Source organism: Eriocheir sinensis, chromosome 27 (assembly GCF_024679095.1).
Source record: "Eriocheir sinensis breed Jianghai 21 chromosome 27, ASM2467909v1, whole genome shotgun sequence".
NCBI classification, from domain to species: Eukaryota; Metazoa; Arthropoda; class Malacostraca; order Decapoda; family Varunidae; genus Eriocheir; species Eriocheir sinensis.
This window is the reverse complement of record NC_066535.1, coordinates 8,941,181-8,959,428: the sequence shown is the minus strand read 5'-3', so window position 1 is coordinate 8,959,428 and position 18,248 is coordinate 8,941,181. Positions and strand designations below refer to the sequence as shown.

At 38.0% G+C, this 18,248-nt stretch overlaps 1 protein-coding gene across 1 annotated transcript in view; it reads left to right on the top strand.

Annotated features, from left to right (window-relative positions):
- LOC127004085 (nucleoprotein TPR-like) overlaps positions 1-18,248 on the top strand; it is a 61,042-nt gene that overhangs the window by 5,219 nt on the left and 37,575 nt on the right. Inside the window, exons 2-14 of the mRNA XM_050871406.1 lie at positions 912-1,095; positions 1,698-1,794; positions 2,207-2,310; positions 4,316-4,475; positions 6,353-6,527; positions 7,196-7,423; positions 8,351-8,523; positions 8,818-8,937; positions 9,195-9,351; positions 11,577-11,758; positions 13,186-13,326; positions 13,833-14,038; positions 15,452-15,579. Coding sequence (XP_050727363.1) covers positions 912-1,095; positions 1,698-1,794; positions 2,207-2,310; positions 4,316-4,475; positions 6,353-6,527; positions 7,196-7,423; positions 8,351-8,523; positions 8,818-8,937; positions 9,195-9,351; positions 11,577-11,758; positions 13,186-13,326; positions 13,833-14,038; positions 15,452-15,579 — 2,055 coding nt within the window. The remainder of the gene's footprint in view (positions 1-911; positions 1,096-1,697; positions 1,795-2,206; positions 2,311-4,315; positions 4,476-6,352; positions 6,528-7,195; positions 7,424-8,350; positions 8,524-8,817; positions 8,938-9,194; positions 9,352-11,576; positions 11,759-13,185; positions 13,327-13,832; positions 14,039-15,451; positions 15,580-18,248) is intronic.

Genomic DNA, 18,248 nt, shown 5'->3' with positions numbered 1-18,248 from the left:
TTGGTCTTGATCCTTACTTTCAGGGACCGGCTCAAGTAGAAATAGATTTTGATTAATCATATTATGTTTTCATACAGTTATTTTTACAATGAGAAACAAAAATGCGTTTACAATAAACACTCTAGTCATCAAAGGATATCCGTTCTTTCGAACATGTATCACAGAAAACGTCAGCTGACCGGGCCGCTGCACACCAGAAATACCTCCAGACAAATTCGCCCAAGTCCGCCCCATGGTCGCCGAGCAGAGTCATGTCAGGCAGCTTCCTGCTCAACCAATATTGTTCCCGTGTAATAGCCACTTTAACCATCACTGCCAAGGTACCCGGCACACTGGTGAATGGCCCGCCATGGCGGAATTGTATTTTTTATTTCATGTTCAAGCCGTGCATTGGCTCCCACGTGTGGCGTGTCATCTTCTTGTGACCTGTATGTTTTTTTCGCATCACATTCTCTCTTCTGCTTATTCACTCTTTCCTTTTTTATTTCATCATACTATTCATTATTTAAAGCAATCAAAATTTGTAACTTGTCATTTTCTGAGTGAAAAAAGTGCACGTTACACGCTGCAAAATATGGTAACCACTAACCAGTATATCATTCTTGGTACATGTGGGAACTATTGTGTCAAACGGAGGTGTTTTGGGTATTGGTTTTGTACCAGTAACAATAACTCTTAGGCCTACCGAAACCTAACCATCAGGTATAAGATGCAGGGTGATTTTTTTAACTTTTTTTTTTAAGTGCGTCTTATATGGCGGGAAATATGATATACATAGTCTAAATACATTGACTGTTCAACTAGCATTCTTGATAATAATGAATGGGAACAAGATTAAGTCATATGAAATTTACGTTGCCAAATGATAATTGCTTTCCATGATTATTACATTTTCTTCATCTCCCTCTCAGAGCAAGAAAGATTTCAACTTGAGAAGCAGGTGGTGGGCTTCCAGAGCCAGCTGGAAGAGGAAACAAGCCTGAAAGATGAATTCAAGACTCAGAAGGAAAATTTTGAGAAGAAACTTGAAAAAATTGAGGATGACCTTCAACAGTCAAGACAGAAGATTACTTCACTCTCCAGAGAACTGGAACAGTTGAGTGATGCATTCTTTTGTATGAGGGCTTTATGGTTAATGCAAATGTATTATTTATATATTACATTTATACATGTCCCTTGTTATAATATGACTGGGCTGCATCCTAGTATTGCAAACTGACCACACTAGGTTCAGTGATACTTTGTTTTCACCCACAGTCAACCATGCAGCTTATATAAAAAACATTTCCTGTTTGACAGTAAAGATACTTTAATATGACAAATCAACACATTGATGTATTTTTAAACACAAAAATTAAACTCAGTGTGACAAAGAGTTGATCAGTAATGAATGACATGTCATTCATACTGTTGTAGAAAATCTGATCTGTCTAAGCCTTAAGGGGTCAAAACTAGCAGGCATCAAGGGATGTGGGAAGCAGCCAGCCTACGGATGTCTGCTGGCAGGTCACTCTTATTTCAGTTACAACTTTTCTTAGTTTCAAAAATTGTTTATAAATATGAAGATGGATTGATAGTTTCCCATAGGAAAACATGCAAATTTCTTTGATTTATATGCAGTAGTATTGATGTGTGTTGCTGCGAATGAAGGTAACCACACTATTTATCATTCCATTAACTTGTTTGTTCTTTTACAGTTGTCAGAATGAGAAAAATAATGTATCCTCACAGTCAACAGCCATGGCTGGAAGCCTTGAATCGCGAAATAAACAAATACAGGAATTACAAGAGCAGGTAAGACTAGACAAGAAGTGCTGTCTGTTTATGGACTTGATTAATATAAAGTGAACAGAGGTGCTTTCACAATCACCTCATTTGCTCTGTGATTTTGTTTGTTACCCATTTCAGTAATTTAATAAAACCAATAAATTCAGTCTGTCAGAGGCATTTCCACTTGCTGATACTCATATTGTCTTTCTTTAAATACTCTAATTCTTACAATCCACCTTTCCTTTCCCAAAATGTTTCAAAACTATCTTCACCCATTCCAACCTGTTTCCTTCCACAAACATATTTGTCTTATTTTTCTAGTTGTCTTATTTTTCTAGTCTTCTCATATGATAAAACCTCACAGATGTATTCAGTCATGTAAAATTCAAAGTGGATATTTAATCTTGTAATCACTTATCACCTGGTAACTTCCTAGGTCCATCGCCTGAATGAACAGCTGAGTGAGCTGGCTCGGTTAAAGAATGAAGCTGTAATCCATGCTGAGGAAGCAAGCAGTCGAGAGATGCAGCTCAAGTACAGGTGGGTATTGCCATTGAACTTGTGACTAACCAAAGGAAGTTAGGTGTGGGTACTCCAGCCATACTGCTCCTGAGGATATCCATGAAGGGATCTTGGTGCAGTGCATATTGGATATACAGTGGAACCTCGGTTTTCGTGTTTCATCCGTTCGAAAAAGTCTGACGAAAACCGAATGTACGAAAACTGAAGCAATATTTCCCACAAGAAATAATGTAAATCCAATTAATCCGTTCCAGACATCCAAAAATGTTGACAAATATTATATTTTATAAAGAATAACTACTAGGGCACCACCACAGAGATCACACTCCATTGACGGGGAAAAATAATACATTCAATACGTATGATGTATGTATCTGACGCTCAATGGTATTAAAAAATAATACGTACATCGTACGTATCTGACGCTGTACGGGTTAAAGCTCGCCTGTGAACATGTTGTAAGCATCCTCTGTCCTTTGTATGCAAGAAATCTGAATAACTCCCCTATATAAACCTTCCTGCCCAGCACAGGAGATGATTATCGATGTAGTACTTACCTCATGTTCGAAATATGGATAAGAAAACAGTTGAATCCACGGTTCAGGTGACGACATTGTTGGAACACGGTGTTGCCGCTTCCTCTATGTAAAAAATGTATAGCTTGAGCAATTGAATATTTAGCAGTTCTTCTACTTCCACTTATAAATAAACAAAATGTACTTCTTATTCTAATAACAATTCTCGCTAACACGTTTTACTTTATAGAACATGTTTTATGCTGTCAATAAACGTGACACCTTACAGAATAACATCACAACGTTAATTTGCTTGAACACCAAAGTCTTATAAACGGGTTTGTATCTGTAATTTTTTCCTCGTATTCGGGTCAAGGTGGACCGAAATTCACGTATTTTACACCAATGAGAATATACTAGCACTTCATCGTGCATAAATGACGATATAATTCCTAATTATGTCTCAAGGGAAAGGTTCAAGGGAGGTCTGGAGGTGCCTTGGAAATGCTGAGTTTTCCTTCGAGGATGGTGTTTGGAGACAAGCATACGGCTGTGGGTCATGAACGCATGGGATGCTTTGTGTGGGCGCTAGATTCCGGGAAATGAATGGCCAAGTCATGCAGGCAGGTGGACATGTTTGGTATGGACCATTTTCAACTGTACAAAAACTGGGACAAAAGTCGTTGAAAACCGAATCGTACGAAAACTAGGGCATACGAAAACCGAGCTTTGACTGTATACAGGAAAATACTAAGTTAAAAGCTAAGGAAAGGACACATTAAGGTTGTGGAGTACATGGAATTTACAGCTGAAGAAGAGCAGGTGCAAGAGTACCAAGTATAATCTTGTGACATGGAAAGAAAGAAAAGTGTCAGGGTAGTGTGACCACAATGAAACTGGTTTAGTGGGAGCAATGGTAATGACATAAAAATTGGAAGGAACAATTAGGCAAAAAAAATGAATGGATACATTGAGCTTGTATGAATAGTGAATGCTGGAAAACTGACAACTAGCAAGCTGTTAATGAAGTTTGCAAAGCAGAATGAGTGAGCTAAGGTTCATTCATATTATTTTTAACCTGGAAGCAAGCTTCCGTTAGACCTTTGATTAACTGTGGAAGACCCTTTGACAAGGGTGATGATAGGAAGGTTCTTATAGTAAGAAAAATGTAGGGCAGGATTTGTATCAATGGGTTTGAATTAGATAAATTCATATCTGATAATGTCATTGGCAAGATTGCTCAACAATACATTGGTGGATGAGTGGTGCAATCCTAGCAGTTATGTAGTGAATGGAGATACAATAGACATATTGAAGAACAGACTAGATAAATCAATTGTTCAGGAGGATTGAAGTCAGGATTGCAGGAGGCTTATTGGCCTTTTACAGACTCTTTGTTCTCTTAGCTACTCTCAGGACCTGGCTGGCACTGTGGTTTGTGGATGTGCACTGTGTCTCATTTCACTCCCCAGTCATTCCACAACACTTCTGTATTTTGATATGTGCAGGGAAAAGAGGCTTGAGCAAGAGCATGGCCTGCTGTCCCGTCAGATCTCTGTCCTGCAACACCAACTGGAGCAGAGAACAGAAGAGACCATCAAGCAGCGCCAGGAACATTCCTCCATCATTCTTGGACTCCAAACAGACCTCAATCATAAATTAGAAGAGGTGAGACCAAATTGAAATTAAAAGATGTTGCTACCAACCCATGTTAACCCATTGGCTGCAGCATTCAGTTTAAGCTGACTCTTTCCTTTGCAGCTTTCTCATCCAAACCAAGCGTTTGCAAAGCAGCAGAAGATTAGGGTACTTACTTTGTATCTGCACATCCTGTAACAATTGATTCATTTTGCTAAAACACCCTTGTATTACCAAATTTTACACATAAGTCAAAGACGGTGACTTGAAGAATCTCAAATTTACTGAGTGTATTAAATATACTGAGTGCTGGAGCAGATAATGAAGTGAATAAGGAAATACATAGGAAAATCCTACAATAGAATGGGTCCACAGATAAATTGCAGAGGTTGTTTGAACTGTGCAATATAAAAAATAGGTTTATGTTAGGGTTAGTTGTGATTTTGGTTGTGTTAGGACAGCTTCGTTTTATGCACTTTCTACTGCTCAATATTACTGGGGATTATGTTAATTTATTTATTTTTATTTAATTTATTTATTTATTTATTTTCAGGCCTGTTCCTCCTTGCAACTGCTATATACAAAAATAGTTGAGGGCCTTTGACACACTTCAGGACCCAGCCTGTTTTTTTTTTTTTTTTTTTTTTTTTTTTTTTTTTTTAAGACTGGAATCAGTGTTTTCATATGACAGCTCAATACCCACCCCCCACCCACCCACTCACACACACACACACACACACAGACACACATTTGCAGGTTCATAAAGAAATACATCTTCCCACTGATAAACTCACTATCACTGCCCCAGTTGTTAACAGTGTGACAACAAACTTAATCTTGTCACTAGCCCTTTTCCCCTCTCCCTGCAGTTTTATTCCTCACTCCTGTCTCAATCTCAGTCACATTTGTTAACGTAACAGTGAGGGATATTACCTTGCTGCAGTATCTAAGAGGTAATAATTGCATTTTTTTATTTTTTTTATTTAGTAATACATGATTAGTTGTATTCATATGTGCACACTGCAGCAGTTCTGTGTACTAAAGTCCCAGAAAGTGTCATGCATTGCATTGTTCCTACATACCTTATAGGTGATCAATGACCTTTTTTCTGTGTTTTACAGATATACAGGTAGTTATGTTTTTATGAAAATTTTATTTTGTAATGTTTTTATGATAATCTTTGTTTCCATATGAGCTAACCTGACTAACCTGTAAGATTTGAGAAAGATTACTGTGATTTGCAGTCTGTGAGGGATCTATTACAACACTGTATACCAAATGGATTAAGAGTTTCAGATATTACATGGCTCATAGTTTAGTATGGTCAACCCTTTTCAACAGTGGCATACCTCTAATGTTCTGCCCCTAGTCCCTTGCAGCAATAGAATAGGCCTTGGTGGCATCAAGACTGGCTTCAAAGCAGAGGATTCTAACAATCTTGGAGTAATCAGGCTGCCTGCAGCATGCAATGTTAGGACTTCATCAAGTGAAAATAACTTGCCTGTATTGCTAGAACTGTATGTTATTGAATGAGACATTATAGGTCTCTGTGAGGTAGGAAAATGGGTGAAGCAAGAATCAAGCAGGAATTGTAGAGAAATTCTTTGATATCAGTGAAAGAGTTGCAGAAATCATCAAGTTGAATACAATATAGAAACCTGAAATATTCCACTCTTTTGCATCAACATAATTTATCTTGATGGTAAAGAAAAGTATTATGAGGATGTGGAAGTAGCAATGAAGAAGCATAAAACTTGGTTATCAATAGTTATGAGAAATTTTAACACCAAATAAGGACAGACATTTTTGAGATAGGTACAAGAAATGGGAGAAGAGGTAAAGTCATTGTTCTTATGTTTGCCCTTTATGAAATGTAACTAGTATTCTGCATGTATGTTTGTCTACAGCTTAGGGTAGAGAAAGAAGAAAGAACCCAACTTCAAAATCAGGTTGAGGAGAAAGCACAGCGGATTCAGGAACTTCTGGAGACTCTGAATGCCTCAAGGGAGTCTGAGGTAGAACTGGAAGAGACTTTCCGCCAAGAGTTGGCTGCACAGAAGAAGCTCACTGAAGTTTATCAAGGTGTGTAATTATTATGTAGAGGGACCATAAGCATAAGGTATATTTGGCAGTTTGCATTTACCATTCTAGTTAGTACTCACATGAATAATACAATTTGGTAAATTAAGCTGAGAAAAAAGTTGACATGGGCATAAGGTATGTTTGCCAGTTTGTATGTATCATTCTAGTTACTATTCACATGAAAAATACAATATGGTAAATTAAGCTGAGTTAAAAAAAGTCATATTCTCAAAGCAGTGTTGTTAAAGCAGTGCCTGAGTACCACCATTGGGCATCAAAAGGGATTTATGGTGTAGTCCTACAAAGGCATGTTAAAGATAAATGTAAAAAATCATACACTGTCTGGTAACTGGCTGACTGACTACTACAATAGTTTTCAGCTGTTTGTACATTGCTGTCCTCTTTTCTTGTTTTCACAGGATATTTTAACAGTTGGCTGATTTGAACTTTTGGGGTATATTTTAAAGGCTGAAGAACTGTACTTGAAATTACAAAAAGATATGCCTATAATGTGCTGCTCTTGTAAAATCTAACAGATGCCAAAATATATTGGTTAAGTTTAGTTGAAGAGGTGTCATGATTTCCCCTTTTGCAAGACTTAAGTCATGGGAGGAGGAAATGTAGGAGAGGAAAGTATGAAGAGTGAATGAATGGCTGTTTGTTTCCAGGCTCAGCACAGAATGAGAAGGAGCGTGCCGCAGCTCTTGAGAAGGGTGTTGAGGAGCTCCACAAGCTGCTGCAGGAGGCCAGTGAACAGTATGGGGCCCTTGAGCGAGCCAAAGCTAAGACTGACGAGGAAAACGCTGAAGCCTTGCAGCAGTCCAACACTCTTGTTAAGGAACTCAAGGAAGAATTGGATAAAGTCAACACACTACTGGAAGCTAATGCCAAGAGAGGTCAGTCCAAGATATTCATTTTTCTGTACATAGTTTTGTTTAGTGATTTATGTTTGATACCAAGAATCTGCAGTATTTAACAAGACTTTCTCTTTTTTATCTTCAGTTTGGATAAGGTTGGCTTGCTACCAGAAGTCATGCCAATAAAATTAAACCCATGCTAATTACTGATCTGTATATAGATTAGTAAGTTTGGTATCAGGAAGAAGCAGTAGCATTTAGCAAGCTTTTTTATCCTAAGTGTGGATAAGGCTCATACACTGCTAGAAACCAACTGCAAAAAAAGCTCAGCCAATGCTTTTTTCTGAGTAGTTAAGTAATTTTTGTATTAACCCTTTCACTACGGTCGGGCGAAAACAGTGCCGGCCATGCGCCAAATTTGAAACGTCGCTACTGAATGTAACAAGTTTTAAGCTATAAACTCAACATAATCGTCATGTACTATATATAAAAATATGCAAAATTAAATGGTGCACATAAAGAAACATAAATTATTTGATAATTTTGAGATGTATGCACTAACACACAGAGAAATTTGCTTTATGCATAGATGACGTGTATCTGGTGAATTGTATTTCCTTATATTAGTTGTGATAAAGAAATAGATTTGTGGAGGAGAGGGAAGGGAAGGACACAGACATAAGATCATAGAAAGTATCCCGCTGATTCACCGGCAATATGCACAGATTTCACGCAGTATAAGGTTGAAAGGCCGTCCTCCTGGAGGTGGGTCGTGTGTGTGTGTGTGAGAGAGAGAGAGAGAGAGAGAGAGAGAGAGAGCCAAAGATTGACACCTCACTGATACAAAGGGAAAGTGAGAGAGATTGAGAGAGCAGCTACTCTCTCTCTCTCTCTCTCTCTCTCTTTTTTTTGACTGCCTCTTGGCTGAGAAATGGTCAAGGTAACATGTTGTACTTTAACTTTCAGGTACAGGTGACTGTGATGAACTTTCCCCAGCAGCCAGTGCAGCAAGTCAGCTAGTGAGTCGCGGCCTAAGCCTGACCCAGCTGTATGCCGAATACCTTTCCACCACAGAGAAGCTCATGGGGGTTGAGGAGGAAAATAAGCGACTGCAGCGTTATGTGGACCAGATCTTGAAGGTACTAATTAGTTTTCAATCCATCTTTTTATGAAAGCAACATGTTGTAGAGATTGTTTCAGGAGAAAATGTCTTGAGTGATTCATGTGAGAAATGAAAGTACTTTCTTGAATTCCACTCTCATCCTTGATTCTACAGAAAATAACATTTCTTATAAACATGATATGAAAATATAATGATTCTAAGGACTGTTTGACACCAATTGAATTCTTTGATCTTCCTTTCAAAGGCCCAGTAAATAAATATTCTAAATTTGTAATAATTTAGATTAAATAGTTAAAATTGTTTTCTTCAGGAAATTGAGGAAAGAGTTCCTGTACTGAAAAAACAGAGAGAAGACCACCAGAAGTCCCTAGAAACCATCACTTCACTTCATAACCAACTTGAGGAGACCCTTGTGGAGATGGAGAAGCAGGTATTTGTCCACAGTTTTTATTTATTTATTTTTATTTTTTTTAGTTTATTTATTTATTATTATTATTATTATTATTATTATTATTATTATTATTATTTTTTTTTTATTTATTTATTTTTTTTTTTTTTTGAGGGGTGTAGACTTGGTTATTATTTTTATAAATTTCCTTTCATTCTACATAAAGGGGGTATGAAAGATAGGAGATGACGTTAGGAAATAAAAAAAAGTGAAATTTGAAAAAAGAACTTAATTTTCAGAGGTTAGAGGCAGATGAAGCTCGGCGACGGTCCAGCTACTTAGATCGAGAGAACAAGCGTCTTGACACCCAGGTGAAGGACTTGAGCAAGCAAGTGACTATACTGGTATCGCAGGTTGAGGCTGCCAGAGCCGGACTTCCTCCCCCAATGATCCCAAGTGAGTTTTCATGATTATATAATATTATGAACTGCGAGTTATTTGTAGAAGAAAGTATTTCATAGCTTTTAATTTGTTTTATAGATAAACTTTAAGTGATTTGGATAATAAAATATGCATTACTATATCAATTAAATTATAAATAGATTTCAAGTAATTTACACAAGAGAATGTTGCATAACTACATTAGTGAAATTATGGATGTATATAATATAACTGATTTGTGTAAGAGAATAGATTATTGATTTAATTCAGTTGATTTATCTATATCTATATATCCCTCATGGGAACTTCCCTGTAAGGGGTGGCCATGGCAGAATTTTCTCAACTTTCTGTTTTGTTACTCCCTATTGGCATACTTAATCCCTTACCTATCAACTCTCCAATACTCTCCTACTCTGTTGGTCCGTTTTACTGGTATGGCCTCCCCCTGCTGCTCTTTTATTCAATTCTGCCCTCATATATTCTCCACAAAGTCTTCTGCATTCATTCTCATCACGTGTCCAAACCATGTCAGACCACCATGCTTTGGCCAATCATTCACTCCACAACCCACTCCTCGATACATATTTTCATTTCTTTCTCAATTCCATCATAACATACGGTATATGCACCTCTTTTATAGCTAATTTCCACTGCACCTATTTTTTATTGCTGTGCAACATCCACATATATGTCTGATGCATATGACATTGGAGGATAATGCTGTTTTGTATTCCCTTCTTTACCCCAATAATCACCCTCCTTCCCTTCATAACCCTCCAATCCAGTGCACCTTTTACCTGTCAAAGTCATCCACAATACTTTGGGGAGGCGATGGCTGAGTTGGCAGCATGCGGTCGCAGTGTCCTGGAGGACCCGGGTTGAAGTCCCACCCACCGCTGACAATTTTCAGTCATCACCAAGTGGCCTAAGACTATCCACATGCTATTCTGAAGACCACCTATCAACCCTAACTCTAGATAAACACTAAAGAGAATCGAAGATAAGCTCTGTGGGGTGGTATGAGCCAAGCAAGATGACACCTCTATAAAAACACTTGCCTGGGCCATTACAGGCTGGAACCAACCAACTGGCCCCCTCAAGAAAGCCTACCAACACAGTAGGCAGAACATTAAAAAAAAATACTTGCAAGTAGGCCTACCACTAAAGACAGCTCCTTACCTCATACCAATAGTTGTTATGCCGTTCCCTTCAAGAACTCCAAAACACTTGGTGGTTGTGGCAAAAATCTCAAGTTCTCTATGTTCTTACCAGTTTGAAACATCAACACCCCCACCTGCCTCTCTTATATTTCTCAAGCATGTCTTTTTGTTTTTACTCAATGGAGGCAGCTTACAGGCAAAAGAAAAATAGTCTGTTATAGCTTTGTCACCACAAACAGGTAAGTAAGAGTAGCAAAAGTAAAGGGTCAGATTTGTGATATTGCCTTTATTAAGGCAATTAAGTCAGGTTCCAGAGTGTACCACCGACTGGGATGAAAGAATGATGATGTCTCGCATAATGGATTTGGACAGCATAGAATTGTTTAGAGTAGAAATTCTTGTGTAGTGGGGCTGTAGAAATGGTGGAGGCATGTATTTAGCACATTCAGAGGAACTGTTCTGAAAATATTGATAGAAGATAGAAAAAGAGGCAACATTGCAGCAGAATTGTTGAGGTAGAAGAAAGTCAGTAAGGGTACTAGAGCCGTTAAGGTGGAAAACCTTTGACTGATCTTTCCAAAAGACATGTTTGTGTGGAACCTGCATGCATGAGGTGTATACTCCATGCAGGGGCAAACAAGACCCTTGGAATTTATGGCCTTGCAGCCATTCTGTGCCTTTCTGTATGACTCTATTCACCCTCCATGATTTCTTTATCCTGCATCCATACTATGTCCAAACTGTCATAATTTCTTCCATTTCACCTCTTCTACTACTCCACACTTAACATCTGTTGGTCTCATACTCATGCATGTCCCATGTTCATAACCCACATGCATTTTGATCTGTAATGTATGTAGGTGATTTCCATGATGTTCATCATTACACATTCAAGTTCCTAATAATGTAGAATTGGTATTATTATATATTGTTCCGACCCAAAGAATGGACATGTGATGCAAAGAAAATGTGTAATGTATTTTCTTTTCTTTCTTTCTTTGTTTATTTATTTATTTTATTTATTTATTTATTTATTTATTTATTTATTTATTTATTATTTTTTTTTGCATGTGTTTACAGAAGACACCTCCAAGAATCCAACTTTTGCTGGAGATGTAATATCACAGCGTCTCGTGGCATTCAGAGACATTGCAGAGCTACAAGAGCAGAATGTCAGCTTGCGTGCATCCCTGCGAGAACTTTCAGAACAACTAGAGGTCTCAGAGCAGTCTGCTGTAGATGAGAAAACTAAGGAACTTAAGGTATGCCTCTATATATATATATATATATATATATATATATATATATATATATATATATATATATATATATATATATATATATATATATATATATATATATATATATATATATATATATATATATATATATATATATATATATATATATATATATATATATATATATATATATATATATATATATATATATATATATATATATATATATATATATATATATATATATATATATATATATATATATATATATATATATATATATATATATATATATATATATATATATATATATATATATATATATATATATATATATATATATATATATATATATATATATATATATATATATATATATATATATATATATATATATATATATATATATATATATATATATATATATATATATATATATATATATATATATATATATATATATATATATATATATATATACATACAGTCAGGCCTCGGTTTATGAGTTGAACCCCTTCACTATGGCCAGGCCAAAGCATCGCCCCGCGCCGTATCCGAGATCGCTGCGCGCCAAATTTCAAATGTTGCTATTGAATGTAACAAGTTTTCAGCCATAAACTCCAACATAATCATCATGTATTATATATGAAAACATGCAGAATGGTGCACATAAAGAAACATAAATTAATTGATAATTTTTAGATGTAAGCATAAATGTAGAGATAAAATAACTCGTATATTGGCTAAAGTGAGCCAGGACGCAGTATGCGCGTCCTTGGATATGGTACGGGGCACACAAGGACGCAGTATACGCGTTCTCAGACATGGTACGGGGCACACAAGGACGCAGTATACGCGTCCTCGTGTTGAAGGGGTTAATCCGTTCTGGAATTTTGCTCGCACACCAAAACACTCGTAAACCAAAACAAATTTCCCCAATGAAATTAATGTTAATCCCATTAATGCATCCCATATCTCAAAAAAATATTTATATATAAAATCTTTTTACATGTTACTTTTTACAAGATGAGTGAAAGAATATCTTTAAAATATTTTACATAATGGCAGTTGAAGCAGATATTGAATCAATACCAAAATAAAATGTCACTTTACATAGAAAAGTCTCCTAGTGTGATTAGATAATAGTTAAAATATTATATAAACAAAACATATTTATATTTCTAAGAACACATTTCATCATCTTTGTGAGCACCTTTGATCACTGATTACTGCCTTTTCTCATAAAACGAATAAAACTACTTATGGCAACAGTGGTCATCTGACATCAGGGCCTCCCATTGTACCCCAGTGTACTTGGTTGTGTGAGTTGAGAACACCTTCCACTCCACCAGTTGTGTATTTACATTTGGAATACGATTTATTTATTTATTTATTTTTTTTTTTATCAAGCTTGTGCTACATCATTACTTCTGTGAACTGCTTTCTAGGATGAACTGGATGCTGTCAAGTCCCAGTTGACAGAGCTAACCACAGCACGTGAACGGCAAGAGGCTTTGATGACAAACCTGGTGCACCAGCGTGACATGTACCGCACTCTCCTCACCCAGCAGAGTCCAAAGGCAGAATCTGTAAGTAGACCTTTATGTAATCCTCTGAAAAATGATAGAGGATGGTAAGATGAATTGGGAACTGCCCTGAATTATAGGTCTGAAGGGGTTCAGATTTTGAATGAGGATCTGAGGAGTTGCATCAATCTTGAAGGTATTAGTGTTGAAATAAGGAAGTGCAAATTAAGGTGATTTGGCTGTGTGGAGAGGATAATGAGGGTAGTGAGGTGAAAAGGGTTAGAGGTCCTGGTTTATATGAGTAGAGAAAGGAGGACTTGGAGAGTAAGATCAGTGGACTGTGAAAAGCAGCTCATAAAAATCAGAAGGAAAACTGTGGACTAACACTTCTGAGAATGAAAGGATCATAGTATGGAAGGACATTTGTATGGAGAGGAACAGATGGAGACTTAAAGTTGTGGCTGCCTTCCTTTAATTATTTCCAAAGGAGTAGACACTTACTGAATTGTTTTATACTATTTATACCATTTGCCAGGCTGTTTATTAACATTTCCATTTTTATGTCTCAGAAGCCTGATCGGAGAAGCCAAACACCACAGCCATCTGATGGATCAAATGAGAAACTTAATAAACTTCAGCAAGAACTGGAGCAGTCAAGGAAAGAGGTGATGACTCTGAAGAAGGAGCATGAGGAGTACAGATTAGAAAAAGCAAAGAATGACAAGCTAATCAAAGATGATTATGATAACTTGAGAAAAACTATGGAAAAGACCAGGTGAGCTTGAATAGAAACTACAAACTGCCCCAACTACAACTCTCTCTCTCTCTGAACTGCATAGTGACACAATTATCTCTCTGAACTGCATAGTGATGTTTTTCACCATTATGACATTCTTGCATTAACCCTTTGCCGGGCACTCATAGAAATAGTGGAGGTATCAAAAAACACTTTCTTTATGTTAAAATTGAGGCTTTTCTTAGACATTTTTACCCTTGAACATAGTTTGATTTGACCCACTCATCCATTGCAAAGTTGCATAAAAAAGTAGCCCATGCGAGCTAATCGCCCGATTTGCGGGTACTCACTCAACACCCCTAAATTTCAGCATGTATTACAACTATTTAGCTATGTCCTATAAGGTTTTGGTAAACTTGCCTCCCTTGTGTTAGGTGTGAGCAGGGCGAGAAGAGAAGCAATTTTATGGAAATCCGCTCACTTCTGACTCATGGCCCACACTGGTGCATTTTCTCGCTCCCAGTGTAGCTGCCAAGTGCACTGAAAAGCTGTGATTGGTATATATATATATATATATATATATATATATATATATATATATATATATATATATATATATATATATATATATATATATATATATATATATATATATATATATATATATATATATATATATATATATATATATATATATATATATATATATATATATATATATATGAAATGGATTCTCTGTATTTTTTATTATGAGTGGTAGTGAATTTAGGTTAGAGAAACCATTGGTTTCTGGCAGAGCATACTGTATGATATCCAGCTAGGACAACCCATGATCATATACTGGATTTGCCAGTGTCAAAGACGCCCCCTGTTTTCAAGTGCTACATTTTTTGGGGGAAAAAATCCTAACCCTGACCAGTTTTACCAAGATGTTTTGCTGGTTGTTTAATTACATGCAGTGCATATCTACCAATGCATTTTTGTAATATAGGCCCTGATGGATTTTTTTTATCCACTAATTCATTTGATATACCAAAATCTCCATTATAGTTAAGGTATAACTATCCATAACACTTAAAAGAGGACAGAATAAAGTAATATAGGTGGATGCTTGTATATCAAATGTTTAAAATATTTTAGGGATGTTAAAAAAAAAAAATGGACAATGGACGATGAAAGTAACAAAATGATAGCCAAGGAACTATAGAATTCAGGGTAGGCAGAAAACCAGGTAAAAGGTAGAATTAATGCATTTGCCAGAGCAGGATGGAATGCGCTAACAGCAGACAGAGAGGGGTGGAAAAAGTTGGGAAAGCTTTGTCCTGCAGTGGCTTTTCTTGTTAGGCAGCAGTTACTTCTAGTTCTCTTGCTCTCTTAACATGTTCCAAGTATCCCAGTTGCCTTTTTCTAGTGGTTTTCATACCTTAATTTGAGTATTACTTGAATTTTCAGAAATGAGAACATCAAGCTGCTATCACAGTCGGAGTATGACAATGAGCGCATCAAGACTCTGCAGAACAATGGGGAGGTGCTGCGCCGACAGATTGCTGTCCTTGAGAAAAACAACGCCACACTGAATGGTGAGACATTGCTCGTTTTCCAATGTTTATTGGCTGAGGATAATTGCACTTGCCTAGCAAGAAGCATGATGCTCAGCTAATAAACAGCCTTTGGTGTCCGGTGAGAGGAAGGTCCATTCTTCTAAAGTTGGTTCCCTCCACACTGGTACACTGGTAACTGATGAGACAAAGTGTATACGAGAGGGTCAACTCCCAGGGATGCAGTCCACAACACCTGACATGCTCTGTATCTCAGTACTGTTAGGTAACAGAGACAAGGGCATGAGGAGACTGTCCATCCTTTTCCTTTTTGTCCAGAGATTGAACCCATGACCTCTTTGATGTGAGTCTAGCATGCTAACCACTACACTGTGAAACACCTGATTTAACTCACCTCACAAGTAGTGCATCACAGCCATGGGGCACACAGGCTGTCACACAGGCAAGCGTCCGTATATACGACGCCTGACGCGACAATGACACACACACACCGTGACTCAGATGTCATTTTTTTTTTTTTCATGACTTAAACCTATGTTTTTTCAGCATTTCTGACATAATGGGAGAAAAATTTTTTTTGAAAAGTGCCGACGCTGGGGGGGGTCACGGGTGGGAAATGTTCCGACGCCATGGGTGTTAATGATGTTAACTTGTTATGAATGTCTTGTGGGAAAGATGTGTGACAAGCCCTAATGCTTGGCCATTGGCATATTTACAGATCACTCAGTTCTGAATACTATTTCAATCACGACTGTCTTGCTAGGGAGTCATGAATGATCCAGTGATCACACACATCTATTGTTGAATAAAGCTTCTACAGCCACTTGCTTTGAACAAGTGATCAGAGGTTTCATTCAGTAAACATGCTGAGAAGCATCACATCCTGTTACTTGTTGACACTGTTGTACTTGGCCATGTCCAAGATTACATTGTCATTGTGTAAAAATCTCTCCTGTTGTTCATTGATGATCTTCTTTCCAAAACGAACTGTCCTATCCATTCTTACGCCGATGACTCTACTCTGCATTACTCAACTTCTTTTGATAGGAGGCCAACCCAACAGGAACTATATGATTCCAGGCTGGAAGCTGCAGAACGCTTAACTTCAGACCTTACTATCATTTCCAACTGGGGCAAGAAGAACCTGGTGTCCTTCAACGCCTCAAAAACTCAATCTCTTCACCTATCAACTCGACACAACCTTCCAAACTCCTGTCCCCTATTCTTCGACAACACTCAGCTGTCACCTTCTACACTAAACATCCTCGGTCTATCTTTAACTCAAAATCGCAACTGGAAACTCCATATCTCCTCTCACTAAATCAGCTTCATCGAGGTTGGGCATTCTATATTGTCTCCGCCAGTTCTTCTACCCCGCACAGATGCTGTCCATATAATATACATGGGCCTTGTCTGCCCTCGTATGGAGTATGCATCACACGTGTGGGGGGCCTCCACTCACGCAGCTCTCTTGGACAGAGTAGAGTCAAAGGCTCTTTGTCTCATCAACTCCCCTCCTCATACTGACAGTCTTTTTTCTCTGAACCCCTTCCATCTGTGACGTCGACGTCACAGTATGGAAAGAAAGGGTCAAGAGGAAATGGAAGGGGATTAATCCTCTTCTAAACCTCTTAATCCTCTTCCATTTCCTCTTAAGAGGTTTAGAAGAGGATTAAGAGGTTTAGAAGAGGATTAAGAGGTTTAGAAGAGGACTAACGGTGATGCCGTCGGACGCCGATGTCGGCGTCACCGGAGTGAAGGGGTTAAATTCCGCCACCATGTTGCCTCTCTATCTTGTATCGATATTTTCATGCTGACTGCTCTTTTGAACTTGCTAACTGCATGCCTCCCCCCCCTCCCGCGGCCCCGGTGCACTCGCCTTTCTACTCTAGCTCATCCCTTTACTGTCCAAACCCCTTATGCAAGAGTTAACCGGCATCTTCACTCTTTCATCCCTTACATTGGTAATCTCTGGAACAGCCTTCCTTCATCTGTATATCCTCCTGCCTATGACTTGACCTCTTTCAAGAAGAGTGTATCAAGACACCTTTCCACACAAAATTGACCTCTCTTTTGGCCACTCTTTACTTTTGTCTGTTGTGGGAGCAGGTATTAAAAACACTGAAAAAGAGCTTATTTGTTCGGACCTGTGGAGAAGCTGACTCTTTTTCCCCCCTTACTCCCTTGCTATCTCAAAATAAGTACCTTGGAAAAAGGAAGGAAATGGGAAAAGAGAACGTGTCGTTTATAAGTCGCAGTTGAAGGCGGCTGCCTTATGATTAGGTGACAGTTCTGAAAACACGCTTGTGATTCGCTGGGAGTCCGATGTCATCGCTGGTGCTCACCCAATCAGCGGCTTCACTGCCTTAAGGCGGTGTCACACTGGCCGTTTTCCTCCAACCATTAGGGCTATGGGCAACGCCCTTACGCCCAGCCGTCAACTGGGATCGAGTTGTCGGTTGCCCTGTAAGCTGGTGTCACTCTGGGCCTTTTTCTTCACACCGCGTTGGCGGCAGCTAGGGCAACCGGCAACTCCAACTTTTCCGGGTGTGCGTCACACACGGCCAAGGTCGGTTGCCCGTATCCACGTCCACAACGTAAACAAAGCACTTGCCCTGTATCGACATGACGCCGTCTGCTAAAGTAAGGACTGTCGCGGCTTGTGCTGCTATTACCCAAGTTATGGACTT